General features: G+C 35.2%; 1 protein-coding gene across 8 annotated transcripts in view; it reads right to left on the bottom strand.

The window, feature by feature from the left end:
• dync2h1 (dynein cytoplasmic 2 heavy chain 1) overlaps positions 1 to 11654 on the bottom strand; it is a 105438-nt gene extending 93784 nt beyond the window's left edge. For 7 of the 8 annotated variants that reach the window (XM_023351403.1, XM_023351408.1, XM_023351406.1 and 4 more), the window contains exons 1-20: positions 11563 to 11654; positions 10018 to 10221; positions 9638 to 9811; positions 9187 to 9325; positions 8518 to 8636; positions 8133 to 8277; positions 7646 to 7791; positions 7425 to 7511; positions 6241 to 6375; positions 4911 to 5024; positions 4722 to 4833; positions 3950 to 4074; positions 3624 to 3799; positions 3079 to 3274; positions 2882 to 2977; positions 2559 to 2720; positions 2324 to 2422; positions 1223 to 1362; positions 726 to 954; positions 66 to 193 (exon numbers count right to left, since the gene is read on the bottom strand). In XM_023351403.1, coding sequence (XP_023207171.1) covers positions 66 to 193; positions 726 to 954; positions 1223 to 1362; positions 2324 to 2422; positions 2559 to 2720; positions 2882 to 2977; positions 3079 to 3274; positions 3624 to 3799; positions 3950 to 4074; positions 4722 to 4833; positions 4911 to 5024; positions 6241 to 6375; positions 7425 to 7511; positions 7646 to 7791; positions 8133 to 8277; positions 8518 to 8636; positions 9187 to 9325; positions 9638 to 9811; positions 10018 to 10200 — 2705 coding nt within the window. In that variant the 5' untranslated portion in view covers positions 10201 to 10221; positions 11563 to 11654. The remainder of the gene's footprint in view (positions 1 to 65; positions 194 to 725; positions 955 to 1222; positions 1363 to 2323; positions 2423 to 2558; positions 2721 to 2881; positions 2978 to 3078; positions 3275 to 3623; positions 3800 to 3949; positions 4075 to 4721; positions 4834 to 4910; positions 5025 to 6240; positions 6376 to 7424; positions 7512 to 7645; positions 7792 to 8132; positions 8278 to 8517; positions 8637 to 9186; positions 9326 to 9637; positions 9812 to 10017; positions 10222 to 11562) is intronic. The other variant, XM_023351404.1, reaches the window with a different exon arrangement.
• Between the last annotated feature and the right edge of the window lie 8615 nt (positions 11655 to 20269).

The raw sequence follows: 20269 nt of genomic DNA, 5'->3' as shown, positions 1-20269 counted from the left end.
ATTTGCTGTTTAATATGATTGGATTAGATTTATTAATTGATTAAATCTGTTGTTGTTACATGTACCTGGGGAGGCGTTCTGACTCTTTCCCTCTGGCCTTGAGGGCCTTGAAATTTCTCTCCCAGTCCTGCACAGACGTGAGGTGAGTCTCGACCAACTTCTCTAAATCTACCTGGCCCAGCATCACCCACTCCTAGACAAACCAGACAAATGTCAGTTAGTCGGAGAGCATATTTCCCATTTTTAAATAGCTTTGTGTTAAAGGTGACAGAAACTGAATGTCCTACCATGAAACACAAATGACGAAATAAAAACAGAACTAGAGGATAATAGAGAAGTATGAGGTTGAGGGTTTCTCCCCTGTGAGTTAGATATGCTTGACTAAGTGACAAGATAGCAAACTGTTCCTTAATGTTCTCGAGGGGGTACTCCTAGGGGGAAAATGCTGACAGTAAAAACAACAGAGCTACAGTATATAAATGGAGAAGCATGAGTGATCAAAGTTTCATTCTTTCAAAGAAAACAAATTAGAGAACTGAACAAAGTCTCACTTAGCAAAAGGTGGCAGGAGAGTAAATATTTAACCTTCTTTTAAATGTTCAAATCTGGTCTAATTTCTGAACAAAATGTCCTCACACTTGTATTAAGGCAATCTGGACATAAAGTTCTACCATAGCTTTCTGTTATACTCATCTTCAAAGTCACACTCTGTTCTGGTAATTCACCTTGAACTTATCTTGTGTGGCCTGAAGGCGGCTAAAGAGGTCCTCAGCTTTGCTGAAAATAGTGAGGAACCCAGAGGCGTTTCTGTTTATCATTATGTTGAAGATAACCTCCTCCCCCTGGATGCTGACTCCTTTGAATTGGTTTGGGATTGAGATGAAACGCTTCATCTCCCTGAAATACCGAGCTCGCACCTCCTCAAATGGTGGACGAAACTGTAAACGGCTCTGCCTGTTGAGAAGGTCACAGTAATATAAGAGAGCTCACAAGTTATTATAAATACCAGCACAAAAGTGTTCATGAAAGAGGAAGAGTTGGACAGGAAATGACGAATTATGAGATAGACGTGTGAAAATTCAAAGGTGGGAGGCAAAGTAACAAGTCTTGTTAGTGATCTGCATATAAAGGGGAAAATAAGTGGGGGGGGAAAAAAGATTAAAAAAAACAGGCAGGCAAAAGTAACAGAGAAAAATAGTTTCTCATCTAAAAGTACACTTACTTGAAAATGAGGTCAACATGTATGTCAGGCAAGTTCTTATTCAGAGCTTCCAGACCAGTCTGATACTGGTGTTCAAGAGCCTTGTAGAGCTGATAGTTCCAGTGCTGACGCCAAGCCTGCATGTCATCCCAACTGAACCCCTATATAAACACAAAGAGAAATGTGAATACACATATATTCATTATTATTATTTGTTCAAGTGTTTGGCTAAATTTGTTATTTTACTATTATGTTATTTATGTGTATTGTTATTTGTCTTCAAAATATCAGAGAATGCACATAACTTTTTATTTTTTCATCTGTCTGATGATACTATTGTAAAATATTAAATCACATTTTAATGTCAGTTATTCCACAGTTTTTTATTCTTACTTGAGTAAATTTTTGGATGTTTTACTTCTACTTAAGCAAAAATTTCTAAAACTTTTGTTACTCTTTCTTGAGTACAATTTTTGGCTAACCAGCTCTGATCCAGTTCTCAATAACTAATATCCTGTAACTTCTAGGTCATTGTGGTGTGTTAAAATTTGCCCAGTGGTAGTTCTTTAGAACTGAACTTAAGCATTCTTGTTCTAGATTCATTCCTCCTCCAACACAGAAGAATCAAATGACTGAAATACCTCATCAGCATTAAGTCATTTAGCTCTGCAGAGGCCTGGCAAGGTGCCATTTATTTAAGAGGGTTACAGAAGAGATTCAGAAGTTGCAGGGCATGACTGAAGTTGGGTATACCTGATTAGGAGACAAAGGCACCAGTTGTACACATTCTAGAAAAAAGGTAATTGCTTAAATGTTATTTTAACAAAGTCAGGATTTAAAGCTATTTAAATCTTATATCCAGCTTGTATCCAAGCTTGGAAAACATCCATAGTCAAATGTAAAAACAAGAAAAACCCATCAAGCACAGACATAGGTAGGAATTGGTGGTGCTGTGATGAGGGGAAGTCCCAACAGGAATCTGTTGTGGCATGCTTTAAAGTTAAATTTGTACCGTACTTTTATAGTTTATATTAATATATACAGTCAGGTTAATAAGATTGTTTTTAATGTAATCTGTTCTGTAATAAAAAAAAATAAAGAACTCTGTAATTTTGTAAATACCAGAGCCTCCAGAGTGGCAAAGCCAGTGCGGAGTTCCTGGAGGCCATCTTTCCATCGCTGCTGATGTTTTAGTAGGTCCACATTCATAAGCATCACCACCTGAGAAGTATACCCGGAGGTATGGACAGAAACATAACCTCAAGTTATCACTATCTGATTAAGTGAGGAAAAAATCAGACTCCAAAGACTTATGGCAATAATTCAAATTACTGTTGCTCTGTCTCAGTGCTATCACCTTGTCGATGAAATCAGTGTGCCATTTTCGTAGCTTTCTGTTCTCAGTGGAAAGCTTCTCTGCAGCAGACTGCAGATTGCTGATGTATACCTCCAACTCTTTGGGATTATCCCAGGTGATCTGGAGTTTACTACCTGATTCCTTTGACTGGGAACGATGATTCTGACAAAAAGAATATTACATCAAATCTAAAAGCACAAAATTGTATCATTGTTTAAAACAATCTGTTTTGTGGTTCAAGATACAGTAAGTACTTGTGTCTGACAATATTATAATTTTACATTTCACATTTAAAGCTTTTGTCTCGTGCTTTGCCTCTGTACCTTTATGACCTGCTCAAAAGCCAATGCAAGACTGAGCATCATGGGCTTCTGACAGGGGATCATTTGCTGGTCAATTGTGTTGTAGAAATGGGCCACCTACAACACAGAGACATTGTTCACAGTTTACAGAACATTTACATTTAGAATACATTTTTACATAAAAAAGAGAGATTATAGATCCTAACCTACTGTCTCACCTGTTTTAGGACGATGGCTTGCCTGTAGAATTTGTCTGCTGTATTAGATGCCTGCTGTATCTTGGCTGGAATGGGAAATCCCAGAGCTGAAAGCTGCCTGACCTCCTTGAGCAGACTGACCAACCTGTCTGAGTACTGGATCTTCAGCCTGCCATCTACATGGTCCAGTTCCATAACCCGATTACTGGCTTGAAGACTACACAGATGGAGGGAATCAATTTTGAGACATGGTTGCTTGTAGAACAAAAAAAGAAAAAAACACTAGGATCTCCGTCGTTTGATACCAATGCTATTTATGTGCAAAGCATTGTTGGGATTTAGACATAAAACTCATACAAAACATGGTTTCTGTAAGTTTTGCTGAATTAAAGTTAAGACTTAACTTTAAACTTATGAATGTTGAACTTGTGTAAATTACAAGCATTATACGTTACCGTAATACCCTGCTTAATGACTTGTAGTAAATCAAGTAAGTTAAATAGAACTGTATATCAAAACTCTGCATAATTAGTTTAAATCTCCTTTTAAAATTCTATATTTCTAACCTGATCCCTGATTTTGGGTCAGCCAATCCAAAAAGTATCTCTCTGGACCAGTCCTCAAACTGTTCCTGTTCATGCGCCCTCAACACTTCCAGAAGATCATCACAGAACTGCAGAAAACTCTTGAAGCCAGACAGGTCTGAAAGCAGAGCCTCTGATATCCTGACAGAGTCTTCCACCTGACACAAGAGAGCAAGCATGTAAAAGAAAAGAGTAGGGGTGTTTTCATGTGGTCATTTTCTTTCCATTTAACCAAAGAGAGTCTGTTCTTTAAATCTTAAGTTATAATACTGGAGGTTTCTTAACTTGTGTAAAACATCCTCCTTTACCTTGTGTAAGAGATGTCGCACCCAAACAATTTTGTTGACAACCTCAGGGAGGTTCCTGCCAACAAGTGGGCCAGTCTTGTCTCCAGGGCCTCCATGGCAACGGCTCTCAAAATCATTCTTCAGGCCTTAAAAAAATCAATAGCATAGAATTGACTCAATAATGACAAGCAAAACTGACTCCAAAGCTGCATTTTGCGTAGTCCATTTTAAGGACTAGCTTTCAGCTAAAACATGTTTTATGAGTCAGATACTTTGATTGAGTGGATTTATTAGTGATTTCAGAAAAGACCCAGTAAAAGGCATTCACTGTAAAAACAAAAGTCTCAATTCATCACTCATTTTTTGCTCAATCATTTCTAGATTGAGGTAGGCAGGAGTGTGGGTGTATTAGCATGCTCCACTGGTGAAGAACGGTGTTTAAAGTCTGACACAGAGGGCACCTTCAAGACACATTTAGAACAGTATTTCTCACAAAATTATCTCTATCACGTGTTCCTTTTCAGATATGACTTCTTTTTGATTCTGCTTTTTAATAAAACTTCTAAAAGTTCTCTAACCTTTACTGTTATATCTGATTACACAGTTAATTGACTAAATCATAAATTTTAAGTTGAAACAATAGTATTAATTCTGTAATAAGATCCAACAGTCCAGTAATTATGATCAAATGTAGAATCCATTTTTTTAAATTTTCTACCTTGCATAAGCACAATAAATCACAATCACATCTTCTCTGAGACAGTAACAGTGATTTTACATGATAATTATGTACCCTTGTTGTAGTCAAGGAGCTTGGCCAGTAGCTTCTCCCTCTCTGACTGGAGCTCTTTGCTGATTGTTGGGCGTCTGATTAACTCCTTATGTTTCTGAAATACCTGCAGAAGCTACATAATAAACAAACACACAACATAAGTTTCCTCTGTTCACTTAAATCATCAGTTCAAGTGTTGAGTTTCAGTACCTGTTGTGGGTTGTCCTGCACATCAGCGATGTGGCTCTTTAGTCTGCAAGCAACCTCCTGCTCCGATGGAGCTGTTACTCGGTCAAACTGAACCACTGCTGCTCTCCAAAGAGGCTACAATAACGTAGAACAGTCACAACATGAGCACAGGAAAAATTCAGTGCTTTCACATCATTTCATTCAATGATATACAGTACAGACCAAAAGTTCGGACACAACTGTGTCCAAACACCAGAACTTTTTATGTATTTAAAGTACTGAATCCATTTGGAGAACACACATGAGGACTACAACACAGAGCAGTACCAATGGGGGAATTAGATAGGAAAATATATTTGTTAGCCACATTTCTTTGTTCTGCTATTCCAGAAGGGTGACCTCAGTAGATCACCTGCCACGCTGCAAAAGAACAAAGTGATCTATAATAGAGGTTTGTGTTTGAGCGTTAGTTGAGAAACCATAATGTGAGAGAGGCTATTGATGTAAATATATTAGAGTAGACTCTCACTGCTTTCACCATCTTTGCGTTTCCTTTTCTGTAAAAATACCAATGTTGCATCCGGAAATAGGTCATGAGTTTATTTGCACAAAAAGTGAAGTAGTAAGATCATCTCACAAATGGTAAGGGAGAACACCACCAGAAGCTGGATGTTAATAAAAAATACCAAAGAGATTAGACTCATTTATGCTACTTATACTTCTATTGGTCACAACTATTGAAGCACATCTTATTAACCTAATAACAATAAACTTATCGAGATAGAATTCCCACATTTGGCAGGGGATTTCTCTGTCTGGAGAGATTACATATTACATCTTACTGCTATAGGCTATGAATGACTGAGTCTAAAGAGCTGTGCAGTCCCTGATATATCATAACATGACCACATCACGTCAACAAAAACAAAAAGTCCAGGCTACAAGTTCACACATAATGCAGTTTCAGCAAAGTGACAATTAATTTCATTTGTGCTGCTAATTAGGCCTTTGTTGTCAACCTTTAATTAAATTGTGGATAACTTGGATTAAATTGCCAATACATTAAGTTTCTGTAAATTAAAATGAGAGTAGAACTGGTTTTGTATTTTCATCTACAATTTTTAGTTCTTAAATACTCAATATAATTTTATTTTGAAGACTTAATACAATATCTGTAATTTGACTATGGCAATGGAGGAGAATAGGTCATGTAAATTATTTTTGCTATGTCCATTTTAAAAGGAAATGTTGCAGAAAACTGATTTAGCTAACCTTCTAATATGAGCAATTGAAAAAAAAAATACTAAATGCCTATAGATGCCAAGTTTTGACAGAGTGCTCTAAATCTGACCTCAGTGTAGGGATTGTAGTGTACAGGATTGAGTCCAGAAAATGGTTCAAACACACGATCGGCAGACAGGGCCTGCTGCTTTCCTCCCGGTAGCAAACACAGCAGTTTTTCATGAACCGTGCGGACAGTCAGCACCTAGCAGACACAGAGATACAATAAGGATCAAATATGATTGTTTTCTCTAATATTGCACAGCAGAAATAGCTGCACTATGCATTAGATTGTGGTTCCTTAGAATAACCTGGCAAAAACAGAAGTATCTATGAACATGATACATCATCAGACAACAACCTTTAAATAATAAAAAAAAAAACTCCAACAAGGCAGAGAAAAAATGAAACAGCACAAAATGAAGAGAAAAAAAGCTCCGTTATGTTGTACTGATTGAAAACATTTGGAGTCATTATAAGAAAATACTGAGATAATTTTCCAAGGTTCATGTGCTTTTCCGCAATTTGTTAAAAGATTCAAAAAGATTTAACAGCAATGAGATTTTGAAAGCACCCAATTCAGCACACAGTCAAAATATATTTGCTAGTGTGTCTTCAGACGCATATGAACTTGAATGACATCCTATCCTTAACTCTTAGAGTCTATTATGTCGGCCTAGTCTTCACAGCTATAAACACGCTACAGACTTCAAAAAAGGCTTTGCACAAGAGTAAGAGAATGTTTATGGGGAATGTTTTAACCATTCTTCAAACACTAGTGAAATAGGAGAAATAAGAAATAAGTCAAACACTAGTGTTGGACAAGAAGACCCCTGCTCCAATTCAATACAACGCTGTTTTCTCAGGTTACTCTGTTGTATGTGTTTTGCTATACCTCATACCTGTCAAGTCAAATTCACAATATAGATCATTTGATCAGATTTTTTAATTCCCCTTTATTATAAAAAACAGTTGTAGGTTTTACATTTCACAAAAGTGGGAATTTACAAGGTCTTTTGGCTGAAAATTCTTCTAAGAAAACAAAAACACTACATAAGAAAAGAAAACCTTCTTTTCTCAATAACAGTTCATTGTTGCTTCCTCTTTTTTATGTTTAGGAAAACAAGTCAAATCCCATGTAAATGTGGAAAAAGTGAAAGCATTTTATTTCACCCATTGATTGATTTAAAACAACATTTGAGAAATTATTCTTTCATATCCCTGAATCAAAATCATCTTGGAACCATTAGTTACCTCATTTAGCCGCTTTGCAAGGCAGTGAAGGGTTTGTGGACAGTGTTTATTTCCTTTCCAAGGATGTGGAGCATGTCTTTTCCACACCTGAGAAAGAACATAAAGGCAAACATAATTTTGGCATTCATTGTATTTCTTTTGATAAAGTGACCAACAATGTTTTTTTGAGTCAGACTTGCATATTTGAATAAAATCTTTGCACAGATCAACTTCTGTCATACCTGTCCAGTCAAATGCTCGCAGGCTACCACCCACTGCTCACAGATGGAGACCCCTGTTCTGAGATTCTCTCTCACTAATAGAAATGGCTCTTCAAAAATGTTAAGACCACTCAGCTTCCTCTGGACATACCTTCCTAAAGCTCCACCTTTCACAGGTACAACCACAAAGATAAAAAAAAAAAACTCATTTAAGCATATCACACTATGAGTTTAACACATACAGTAAATGACATTATTAAAATAATAGCATCCTCATACTTAAAGAAAAAATATGTATCAGCATAAAATGTTAAGTACATGAAGCTATTTTATGGAAACAAACTCAGTTTTGGTTCTCCAAACTGTACATTTCAACAATGTAGAGTGGTTCATTTGACTAAATATAAACACACTAACATATCATTTTGCTTTACAAAAAATATACAACATTAGCAAAAAATGTTTTTAGTTCCTCGTTTTGGTTCATGTGTGTCAGGGAGACTCCCACCAATAATGTCCATTAGCCGGATCATTCGCAGCTCTGAATAGGGCTGGAAATCTGTCTGTCTCCAAACATCATCAAGAGTGTCTTTGCTCTGTTCCACTAGATCCACGACATCTGACATGGACAAACTGTCAAGACCAACGTATTCCTGGTGGACACACACACACACATATATACCATGTGGAGTTTTACTTGCTAAATAAAAGAAATATCTTAGTAACAGTCATTAAGGGCAGTGTTTTTATATGTGTTCTAAAATCAGACAATTCACATTTTAAGATGTTAAAATGAAAGAAAACTGTTTCATGAAGCAAACTGTAAATGGTTTTGTTTTACTACCTTAATAGTAAGCTTGTTATATGATATCAAAAAAAAAACTCCTGCATACCTTTTGTATGGATTTGAACTGTTGTGTGAAATACGACGCCCTTTCTCTCAAACTGCTCTTCTCTGCAGACTCAGAAAGATTTGCCCAAAATTGGAACTCATCACTGGGGGTCAGGATTCCTGCATTAAGTGTTAAAATAATAAAATGTCAAACAAAAATAATCATTAAAACAATTTAACATTAACAAATTGATATTTTCTCTTCGTATACTTCATTAAATCTGAATACACTGTAAAGCTTTCTCTTTTAGGTGGAGATCATTTCTTTGAGTTCTTGCCATTATTGAAAATATTACTGAAGGCGTACAGTAAATTGCAGACGACCAAGTTTTATTTGATCTGCAGTTTTTAAGAATCAATTGATCATTTAAATTATTTAGATAATTTTTTTATATAAACTTACCAAATGAATAACTTATCTCTTATCTATTGTTGTGAGAAATTTACCTTTTGCTTACTTAAGAGAAATATAACAAAAATCGTGGGTGTCTAGCTGAATATTAAATTGGAGTATAAATAAATCTTAATATTAAATATTAATATCTGCAAATATTATGCAGATGGGTATTCATTACATTTTGCCCCAAAAGGGTTAAAGTGCCACTTAAACCATAAAGGAGTTGTTACCTTGATCACTATATCTCTTTAAATAGTTTATATAAGAACATACCCAGGACATCATCTTCTGTGCGGCCCTTCAGAGCAGAAGGTTTATCCCCAGACTGGCGGACCACAGAGCCCAGGCCCGCTTCCAGCTCATTTAGCAGACTTGCAAGCTTAGGGTCGAAAGCTGAGCGCCAACGCTCATCCTTGAAGAATACAAGGATTTGTAAGAAAAAAAACATGCCAAGCTCTACTTCTACGGAAGACCGAAATGTAAGAAAATTTACTCATATATATATTTGCATTCAGAAAGATTTTTTTTTTTTGCTCAGCCAGGAAGGATTTTTTTAAATGGTAAATGTCTCAAAATGCAATCAAACAATTATTTTTTTGTATGCTGAGATTTTTTTTCCTGACTGCATGATCAACAAGAATTGACCCTGCATTTACCCTCTATCCATCTTTCTAAATGAAAGATGCATGTTAAAACGCTAACCTGAAGAAGTGCAAAGGCTAACCTGAAGCAGTACAGGTGCAAAAACCTGCTTTACAGCCTGATAGAGGGTGGTGATGGGAGATTCCAACATGGAGGACACCAAGAGGCTCCTGTGAAGGTTGTCTTCTGTGATGACAGTGGGATGCAATTTGAAGAATACCAACACCTTCTCTTTGCTATTCCCCGAAGCCTCAATCTGATTTTTTTAAAAAATGGTAAGAAAAATGTTCTTGAAAGTTTTCAAGTACAGAATAGACATGTAGTGAAAATAAATATGAGACAAAATTGAGGTCTCTTAATTACTTTTGCATTCCTTACTAACATCAAATTAAACATTTGTTACTATGTTGGCTTTATAAATTTTACTTTTGTAGACATTTTCTGCTGCATTTTGTGTGTTACCTTATTCGACAAGTGAAGCTCATTATTATTTCTGGTAAAGGACAAGATAAATTCATTTCCATCATCCAAGAAATTATTCAGCTCTTGGTTGTCAGCCAGGGATGATGAAGGTGTTACACCATAGAAGTTTCCGGCTGTGGTCAGGACAAACTTTTTTCGAGGATCCTCTGGACCATGGGGCATTTTCCAGCTCAGTGTTGCGAACTAATAATGACAAAGCAAAAAAATAATAGTGACACTATCTGAAAGACAGGGTTAGGATTAGATAGGAAATCCCCTGCCAATTGTGGAAGACAGGCATTAATATATTACATAGGGGAAGCAGAATATTAGTAAAACATGAAACTCCAATATTGTCGCTGAACATGTTGATGGCAGCATCAATTCACCCCCATTATTTCTGAATTTTTCTTTTGTTTTATCAAAATACCCCTAATACTTTTTTGAGCTTTCCCTTGTCAGACATTAAACATGTTGATCAGGTGTGAGAACTGAGGGCTGTAAAAGCTTTTCCAGTATGCATAGAATATTACAGGCAGTTTTTTTTATCCATGTCATCTGAAACATAACATGCAATGACCTACTGCATCCTAGCAGTAATTTACAATGGCAATATTGCACTGATTGATATTGCAATTATAATTCTGAACCCAATATATTGTGCAGTTCAACCTAATATTGTTTATAACCGTGATGCTCAAACTTTTTACAAGTTCCACTTCAGTGAATACCAAAATCTTAACAGTCATCTTAACAATCATTTCAAAGCAATAGTAAAAAAAGACTTTTACATCAGTGTTAATTCACAAACAAACAAAAACGAACACATTCTTGTGCTGTATGATTCCACTCTCTCAACAGACACATTTCTACATATATCCTTAAATCCTACCAAAAAGCAAAAACTAGAGAGAACACTTTCATTCTGCTGGTTCTCTCAATGTGAGTACGCTTACGGTGTAATGGTGCAGGTATCATCAAAGGCACCACAGTTTAAAAGAGCCAAAGATCTTGCAGCTTTTTTTTTTTTTTTTACACTCTCAATCCTAGATCCACTCACTTTATGTAGGGCAAGGGTTTCTCTGAGGTATTTAAAAATCTGTACACTACTGACTAATAAAATGGATCTTGCATCAGATGTCCAAGCATCGTAATACCCTACACTTTTTAGAGGTTAAACACAGCTCGAAATAAGCAAACTGCACTGACGGTCTGTGTGTTAAATCAGTAGCCATGATTCATTTCACATCGAAAGAGAAAACATTAAAAGCACAAAAATATAATTGTTTAACAACTTAAGACGTAATTTCCACCATTAATATATATTACAAAGCTGTGATTTTTTTTTCTGTTTTCACCCGTAGGTTTAAACGGTAACTAAGTCACTATGCTATTATTGAGGCAAAGCAATAGCTCTGCATGGGTAGCTAACGCCAAAGTATTAGCTAACGTTAGCTGTTCTCTTGGAAGTAAACATTCATCGTAGCGATAAGCGAGGGTAATTGCAACTTGTTAGCAACACGAAAAAATTGCAATTGTATTTACCTTTTACCTGTAATCGTTGCGCTATCGCAGCTTTTGAAAATTAAGTTCTTGATTTGACGCTATGCGCTACAATGTTGCCAACAGAGCTTTTCTCAATGCTAGCGTGGTTACTAGGTAGCAACTACGACACGTTGTACCACGTGACACTAAGCAAATTTACTAACATCTTTTACGTAAGGCGGGTGCGCAGCTGAGGAGAAGTGTTTTTTTCTGTTTGCTGGGTTTCGGTTTGTTTTTTCTTTTTTATTATTATTTGCTGGTCGTGGTCTGCGAATGTAGTCCTTGCAGTTTATTTTAGTAGCATTGAAAATAGACTTTCTTTTAATGCTATTGTCTTTTTAGTAACTTTGAACATGTCTTTCTTTCAATAATAGGCTATGTCTTCCTCTATGAAGGTCAGATTTAGGAAGTACATCATTTACAGGTATCATATCAAAAGATTCTCCCTTCTAAACTCTGGATGTGCAACTCCTCTAGAGTTACTATGGGACTCTTTAATGTTCTTCTAGTTCAGCCAAGTCAGTTTTAGTAGACAATAATGTCTTGGCAGATTATGTTTGGAAGATAATTTAAGCACTGCTCTCTGAGATGGACAAAGTTTAAGAAATGTTTTTATTATTATTATTATTATTATTATTATTATTATTATTATTATTATTATTATTATTATTATTATTATTATTATTATTATGCTTGTAATGCTTTAAATATCTTCACAACTTACTTTCCCTGAAAAGTATGTGTTCTTTGTAATACTGAATGTATTCCTTCATAAGAGACTGAAAGGTACATATGTTTTGGCTAATGATTCAAGGAAACTAGAATAGTGTCCCAATTCAACTAAAGAAACTAACTTTAATAATAAGTTATTAATCATATTTGGTAATATGTTGGCATCCAAACATGGATGCATACAGTATTTTGATTCCCAGCAATATTATGAGTTTTACAAATGAGAAAGTAAAAATGGCAAAAATACTATAGTGGGATTTTCCCTCATCTGCACCCGATCTGTTGATGTGACCTGTAACTGGTTTTAGACTTCAGATTCTAACCACGTGTGGCTGACTAATGCTTCTGAATTCACTGAAATCAAACAAAAGGGGCTTTACTGTACTCTTAATATCTTTTGTACATTATATTAGTGATGCATTAACACTATCCTGCAGATTTCTCACTTAGGTTACATAAATGTAGCATGTCCATATAAAAAGAATCAAATGAGGCACCAGATGGCTCAGTGGTAGAGCAGGTGCACCATGCACAGAAGCTACATATCTTAATGCAGTTGTCCCCGGTTTGATTCCCAGCCCTGAGCTATTTACTGCACGTCTTCCTCTTTTCCCTCTGCCCTTCTTCCAGTGAAGCTAGAGTTGAATAAAGGCCATGAATGGTGTATCAAGTTAATCAGTAAACAAACAGTTTCAATAGAAACTGAGAAGGTTAAGTCACCATCTCTAAGAATCAGCCTAGTTTTATAGGAGTCCAATTGATCATAAACTACTATGTGTGCAAATAGGTATTTATGTGTTCAACAAATAGAAAGACCTGCAAAAGGCCACAATTTATTTGTTCATTTAATAATATCCTGCTGATTAGCATTTGAAAAAAGAGGGATATAAATGGCTTATTTTTCAGTGAAAACACATTAATTTAAATAATTTCTTAACTTGCAATATCTAACTTGTAACCAAGCTGCTGGCTACAAAATCTTTTATGCTACTACTTGTATGTCAGCCTCAGACAGCTGCTGAGTGTCATATTTATTTTAAAGTGAAGCTCTGAAACAAATTTTATTGCTCAAGTCAGTAATGTTTTAGCCTGAAGCACTTTATATACACTACTGATTTATAGTAGGACATACATTAGCAACATAAATTATCATGAAATTATCTTAAATTGATGCTACCCAACAATGGTGTTGAAGTCTATCTTTTTTTTTCTTGTTTTAAAGGCAACTCAAGGCCCTCTTATTAAATGCAGAGACTGTTATTAATTTATATTTTAACTGTGTGTTAAAGGGTAATTTTATCAATAGATTTTGCCACAACTGTCTCTTTTTAGGACATTCAAGATCGTGATGTTGCCAGAAATGAAAATGATTTTTACATGCCTGCCTTAGAGATGGCTAACAGATACATATCTGTTGCTAATCTCTTGTTTATTTAACATGAATTAAATGACCATGCACTTGTGTTGTGGCTGTTTGCTATAGATTTTAACAAAGATTATAGGAAAGGTGTGATTATTAAGTTTTATATATGTTTTGCGGAATCATCATGGATCTGTTTAGTAAGAAGTGGCGACTGCATTTGCTGAATTTAGTTTTGATCGTATTATTTTATCCTTTTGTTTTTGTATGCTTTTTAGAAAAATGTTTCATTTTTATTTTAAATATAAATATTTTGGGAGGTTATTGTACAGCATTTCTGTCACTTATGTGCCTTATAAATAAGGTTGACATTAGTTTATTTAAGCTCTCCTTACATTTGTAAGTGTTTTACAGGCTGTGCTGCAGATGTGTTCATAGTTTTCCATCTTTTTTAGACCAATAAAGCCATTAAACAATTAATCCTATTTCAAAGTACAAAAATCACACACAGGACAGTTCCACACTCCTAATACTGTTTGACTGTCTGGCAGTGAGAGTAATGTGCATGTTTCATAGTAGTCTGTTATTTTCTGTGTCAGAATGTGATCATTCTTTTTAGATGTTTCATTTTAGTGGGCAAATCCACTCTGACATTTTTACTTATGGCTAAAAGGTTTTCTCTGAACTTCCTGCACCAGTAAGCTGGCTTTATGACGCAGGCTCTGACTTAAATTGCACATAAAGTGAGGAAGTGAGATCAGGTCACAAGGGGTCAAGTGAAGACACCAACCAAAGACAGACGTTAATATAAACCGCAAACTTAACCACAGAGCTCCATCAGAACAGCCCATTGCAATCTGTATGCAATTATTCAACTTTGGGTAATAAATCCATGTGCTATCTACACCGAGTATTTATTTATTCCTTTTATGTGACATGAATAATTAGGCACATATTTTGAAATGTATTATTTGTCATCCATAAAATCAATCATTTATGAAAATTGGATTATGTAGTCAGGCTTTCCAAGAGCTGTAAGAGGCTTAACCCCCTTTTGATGAAAAACAGCTCACATTTCTCTAATTTTGAATTGTCTGCATTAGCTCTATTGATTTGACATTTTTTATATGAATTTAGCAGACTTGTGTTTACCATTTAAGCCATACACAACCCTAAAGTCTTTTGAAAAACATGTTTGAAAAACGTCTTCATGTTGTTCTTATGGCTCTCACCTGCTGAACAACCTCCAAACATACCTGCAGGCAATAAATTGATGTTGTATCTTTTTGGCTCATCTTTATAAGGTTGTCCTTTTAGCTATACCCATTTTTTTCTATACTACTACATCGAGTAAGCAACTTACCATATATTAGTTCTCTTTTTATTGGTTTTTATATTAATCATAAGATTCTTTTCCAGAAATTGAAAGCAGTTTATAATAATGCCTGTCTTCAGTGCCTCCTCATTATCACCAATGCAATTTGCTGGAACTAGTTAATCCTGATGACAATCAGGTATAAAGGCTTCTAGTGTATTTAGTGTACTTGTTTACTCATGCGTGTAATTTTACTCACACATATGAGTAAAATCCCCTGCTGTAGTTAAAAGACTTTATTGAACAAGCCTGTTTCCTCAGACCTTTAAATGTGACATGTGTTTATTGTAGATCTTTATAACCAATCCAGATTTGTTCAGCCCCAAATTTTATGTTTGTTTTATTGGTCATTGATGTTTATTTCTTTAAAAATGTTTTATGTCACCCATGAAAACTCCTTGATATCCATGATATCAAGAGTCATGGACATAATAATGATCCATGACTCTTATCATGGTTATATATTGATAAGAATATAATAATAAGAATTTTTTTTTTTTTTAAAGTTTCACAATACTTGTGAATGTCTTGTGGCAATTCAGACAGCACTGTAAATAGAATGGAATCTATTTGTGCTGCTGTCGAGACTTTAACTGTAGTGTTAAAGTAACACTACAGTAGTTTGTGAGAGAGTTAATTGCATTCTGACATCTGAGTTAAGATGTCAGAATTAAGATTGACCAATCCAATTTTTAATAGGCAACTTATAAACTTTTACTTTAACTCTAAAGGTCATGTTTGGTGTAGTGTTTTACAGATAACCAAGGGGAAAGTCTACTGCTTTTTTTATTATTATAATTGCCTTTAGCTGCCTGTTTTTCATTAATTCAGATTCAACTGTAACACAATCCATCTAAGCAGGATGTTGTGGTTATTCGGAATACCCTGGCCTTTAAAAAACAAAGTTGTCAACAAGACACTCATATTCATGGTTCACTGGAAAGTGCTAACAGGGCAGATATGCCTCACAGAGGAAATGAAACAATTCATTGAAAAGGGGAAAGAGGTAGCCTACATGTGACAGATCAGACGTGAGATTTGATATGACCAATACTCCTGCAGGAGAACGTAGTATGACACAGTTAATGGACTGGAGAGCTCCTTCTGTGACAGTCTGCTGCATCCTAAGTGCACAAAGAAACATCATAGGCGATCCTTCCTCCTAGGAGCTGTTCTTATTATCCTTAACCATTAATTCACCAGGAAAATCTCATTGAGATTAAAAATCTCTTTTGCAAGAGAATGCTGGCCAAGACTGACAGCAGAATACAGAGTTTACAGAATATTCACAGCAAAACGGAAAAAGTTAACACCGTCATAAATAGTTAAAAGATTCCTCAATTAAAACATCTACAGACTGATAATTCATTTGACTCTATAACTCCTAATCACTAACTGTTTTATTGATCCCTGCATTTCTGTTATTGCACATCTCTGTTATTTGTAGAGTTTTTATTCATCACATCTGTTGTCATTCAGTGCATAAATATACAAATGTAGCACATTTTAAATTCCATTCTGATAACTACACAGTATTTTAATGTGATAATCTTGTCGTTGCTACACAATGTATTAGTTTGAAGGTTTTTTTATTTTGTTTGTTTTTAAATATTTCTTTTCTTGATCAACCTACATGCCTTAATGCTGCTATTACACCTTCTATTCTATTCTAGAACAAATTAGAAATGGTGAATAGAGGATGTATTTGTTTGATGCTGTGTTGGATTCAAACATTCGTCTAACCAAATAGAAAAGTAGTTAATTTAATATCACTTTCATAACAAGAAAATTATGTGGAAAAAGGTAGAAGAACTGAATCTTGTCGCTCAGCATTGGTTATTTGCTTTCTTTTTCCTATCAGTAAGAAAACAAAACAATGGCAATTCATTTTTGTACTATAATACATTTACGTTAATGCAAGTAAAAATATTTTATCAAACAATCCATAATAGTTTGGTCAACAACAAGAGAAGTTGACAAATGCATCTTCAAATGATGTTAAAGCAGTTACAAATAATCAATCAATCAATCAATCAATCTACTGTAGTTTATTTGCATACTGTTATGCATAGAGGCAAACTGTATGTTGGAGGAATAACTGAACTCATTTAGTCTTGGCAAAGAAGTAAATGATTTGTTGGCAGTATTTCATTTCTAGGAATGCGGCGAATATATTTTTCACACCTGACAAAAAGAACAAGTTAACTGTCTTCAAGTAACTAATAAAATAGTGATCTAGCATTTTAAAATGATAAACTGTAATTTTTACTCAGGCTTTTTTCCAATTCAAATTATTCTTCCTTCTATTGTATTGCTTTAATATCATATGATACTTTATAAACTGTGATGGACTGGCGACCTGCCCAGGGTGTTTGCCGCCTCTTGCCCATTGACTGCTGGAGATAGGGACCCGCATCCCTCACAGCCTCACTAGGGATAAGCTTACAAGATGATTTATTGGTTGATGGATGGATGGATGGATGGATGGATGGATGGATGGATGGATAATAAACAGATAAAACATAAAATTAAAGCAGTAACACACAATGCATAGCCTCAGCAGCAGTTTAGTATTTTTCCAGCTTAGAACAGAAATCTTGGTTGGATTAGTTGGATTTTTTGTCTGATGGCATCAGTTTAAAAAACTTAATGGAGCAGCTTAAGAAGTCTTACAGTCTTTAATCAGAACAAATCTATAAAAAATATAAACTATAAAAAATATTTTCTCTTAACCCTCTACAGGGCCTCTTCACATGCAGCTATGCATTACATCAACACATTCTACCATATGGTTGCTGATAGGGAGTGAGGTTTGTTGCAGTTTTCTTAAAAAGAGCAGTGTCTGCTGGGACTACTCTCTGCAGTCCTGAGAGTTGGCTGTACATAAAAATTTCAGAGTATTACTCAGATCACTCTGGTACCAACAATCAAATCACAGTCAAAGTCACTTACATCTCCTTTCTTCACCCTTATGATGCTTTGTTTGAACTTCATCAATCAATCAATCAATCAATCAATCAATCAAATTTTATTTGTATAGCACATTTCAGCAGCAAGACATTTCAAAGTGCTTTGAAGTTCATCAAGTTGTCTAGATGTGTAGATGTCTAAATATACTGATCTGCTGCCAAGTGATTAGCTGATTTACTATGCGTAGTACAAAGCAATTAATCATTGACATGATTGTTAAGTGTTTGTTATCTGTTTTATATTTGATTACCAACAAGCTAAGACAAGGTATCATGTACTGTACACTAGGCAGTTCCTTAGTGTATAGTGAGTCATTTTATGTTCTGTTCTTAAAACATCAGTGAAGATCAGACTAAATGTTATCGGTCTGTTAAATAACCAGGTATAGATACCTGTGGGCCTTTGGAAGAGTCCAAATCATCTCAGATCTTCTATCATAATTAACAGAGGACATGTGGTGCTTTCGACATGAATCCCTCATTGTTTCATGCCAGATACACCTGGGGTGATTGTTGCCAAAATGCTTTGTTTATCAGCCTAGATTGCACAGTTCAAGTAAAAGTCCCTGTATGTCTAGAAAATTTGACATGTTCATATTTGTGGTGACAGGACAGAAACCAACTTTAGTTAGTCATCTATCCAATGCCATTTTCCTCAACATGCAAAATAGCAAGAAAAAAATTATTTTCAGTTTGCCTCTATTGCTGGTGTCTCGCTGGTTTCCCCTGTACTGTTGGTTTCTTCCCCTGGCATAGCAGCTATGATGTGTCTACAGGCACCTCAGAAAATACATAGTTGTGAACCCTGCTGTAAGGTTTGGTATAGACGCACCATTCTGTCTGCCTGGACAGAACACGGTTTAATCTTAACAAAGAAATAGATAAGGTTGTTGAAATTCATTTCATCCATCTTTATAACAATGGAAAAATAAATTACATGTACTACTTCTGAAGGTTTTGCATAAACCAGCCAGAGAGACGTTGAAGAAAGTTCAAAATATAATCCTAATTTATTACAAAAAAAATATCCAAAAATGATAAATTGGGCCCAAACTGAGGTCAACATAACAAAGTACAACTCAGGTGGTAACAGTATAAACTCAAGCACAAACTGACCTAACAAACAAGACATGAGGGGAACTTAAATAGTGGCTGATCAGACCATTAACACACACTAGGGGGTAATTAAACACACAAAAACCTAACAAATACTGGTCAGAATATTACTAAATCTGTAAATGAAATAAAGATCAGAATTTAACTAACTTTCCAAAAGAAGAAACATTAAACAAATGGTAAAATTAAACTAAAGACCAAATTTCCCCCTCCCCTGGTGAACAAATGGAACGGCCCGCTGAGGAAGTTTGACAGCCATGTATGGACACCAATCAGCTGGAGCTCATCTCTGATTTTCAGCAACAGGTCTAGAGGAAACTGGTAAGTCAAAAGAAAGAAATTAATTTGTTGCATTTAACAAAATATACAAAGAACTGACACATAAAGTTAACTAAATGGGTGCACAACAAATAGTTAACTAAAGAGTCAGACTAAGGAAAACAAATTTAAAGATAAAAATCTAAACTACTCACTAATGAATATGTAAAGTAATACTAAGGGAGAACAGAAAACCATTACCAATTCTGTCTGTGTGACAGTAGGGACAGCTGTCACACTACTTATTAAATGTGCCTAGACACTTTTATCTACTTTAAAAAGGCAACACTTATTTGGTTTATTCTAATGCTTCCATTATTTGTGTCACCAGTCACTTTTTAATAAATACGTATGTATCTCTGAATCCCTCCAGAACCCCCACTGAGTAAATTACTTAAAAGTTTTTGGACTGTTATGTGTCTAATCTGTCCAGTGAAGATTATGTCAGTGCAATAAAATGTTTGTTTTATTTTTAACTTCATGTGGAGGGGCATGTGCTGAGCTGTACACAAAACAATTCCATGGAAATTAAACTCGGTTTCAGTTCTCAAAAGATTACATCATCAAAATCTAAATAACTACATCTTTCATGGATCCTTTCAGATCTGAACTTTGATTTTATAATATTGCATAAACCTCTATTGCACTTTAATGTACAGCATTTTCAAGATGTCAAAAATCTTTTGTGGCATGAAGCTCATCTTCTACCAATTTACATCCTGGATATGTAAAAACCTCTTAAAATGAGAGAAAACAAAAAAATCACAAAGGTGTATTTCTCACCTTGTGTTTTGAAAAGAGAAATGGACAAACACACACATTGTTAAAGGACACTTC

This window comes from Xiphophorus maculatus, chromosome 18 (genome assembly GCF_002775205.1).
Source record: "Xiphophorus maculatus strain JP 163 A chromosome 18, X_maculatus-5.0-male, whole genome shotgun sequence".
NCBI lineage: Eukaryota > Metazoa > Chordata > Actinopteri > Cyprinodontiformes > Poeciliidae > Xiphophorus > Xiphophorus maculatus.
This window is presented reverse-complemented; position numbering and strand designations above follow the sequence as displayed.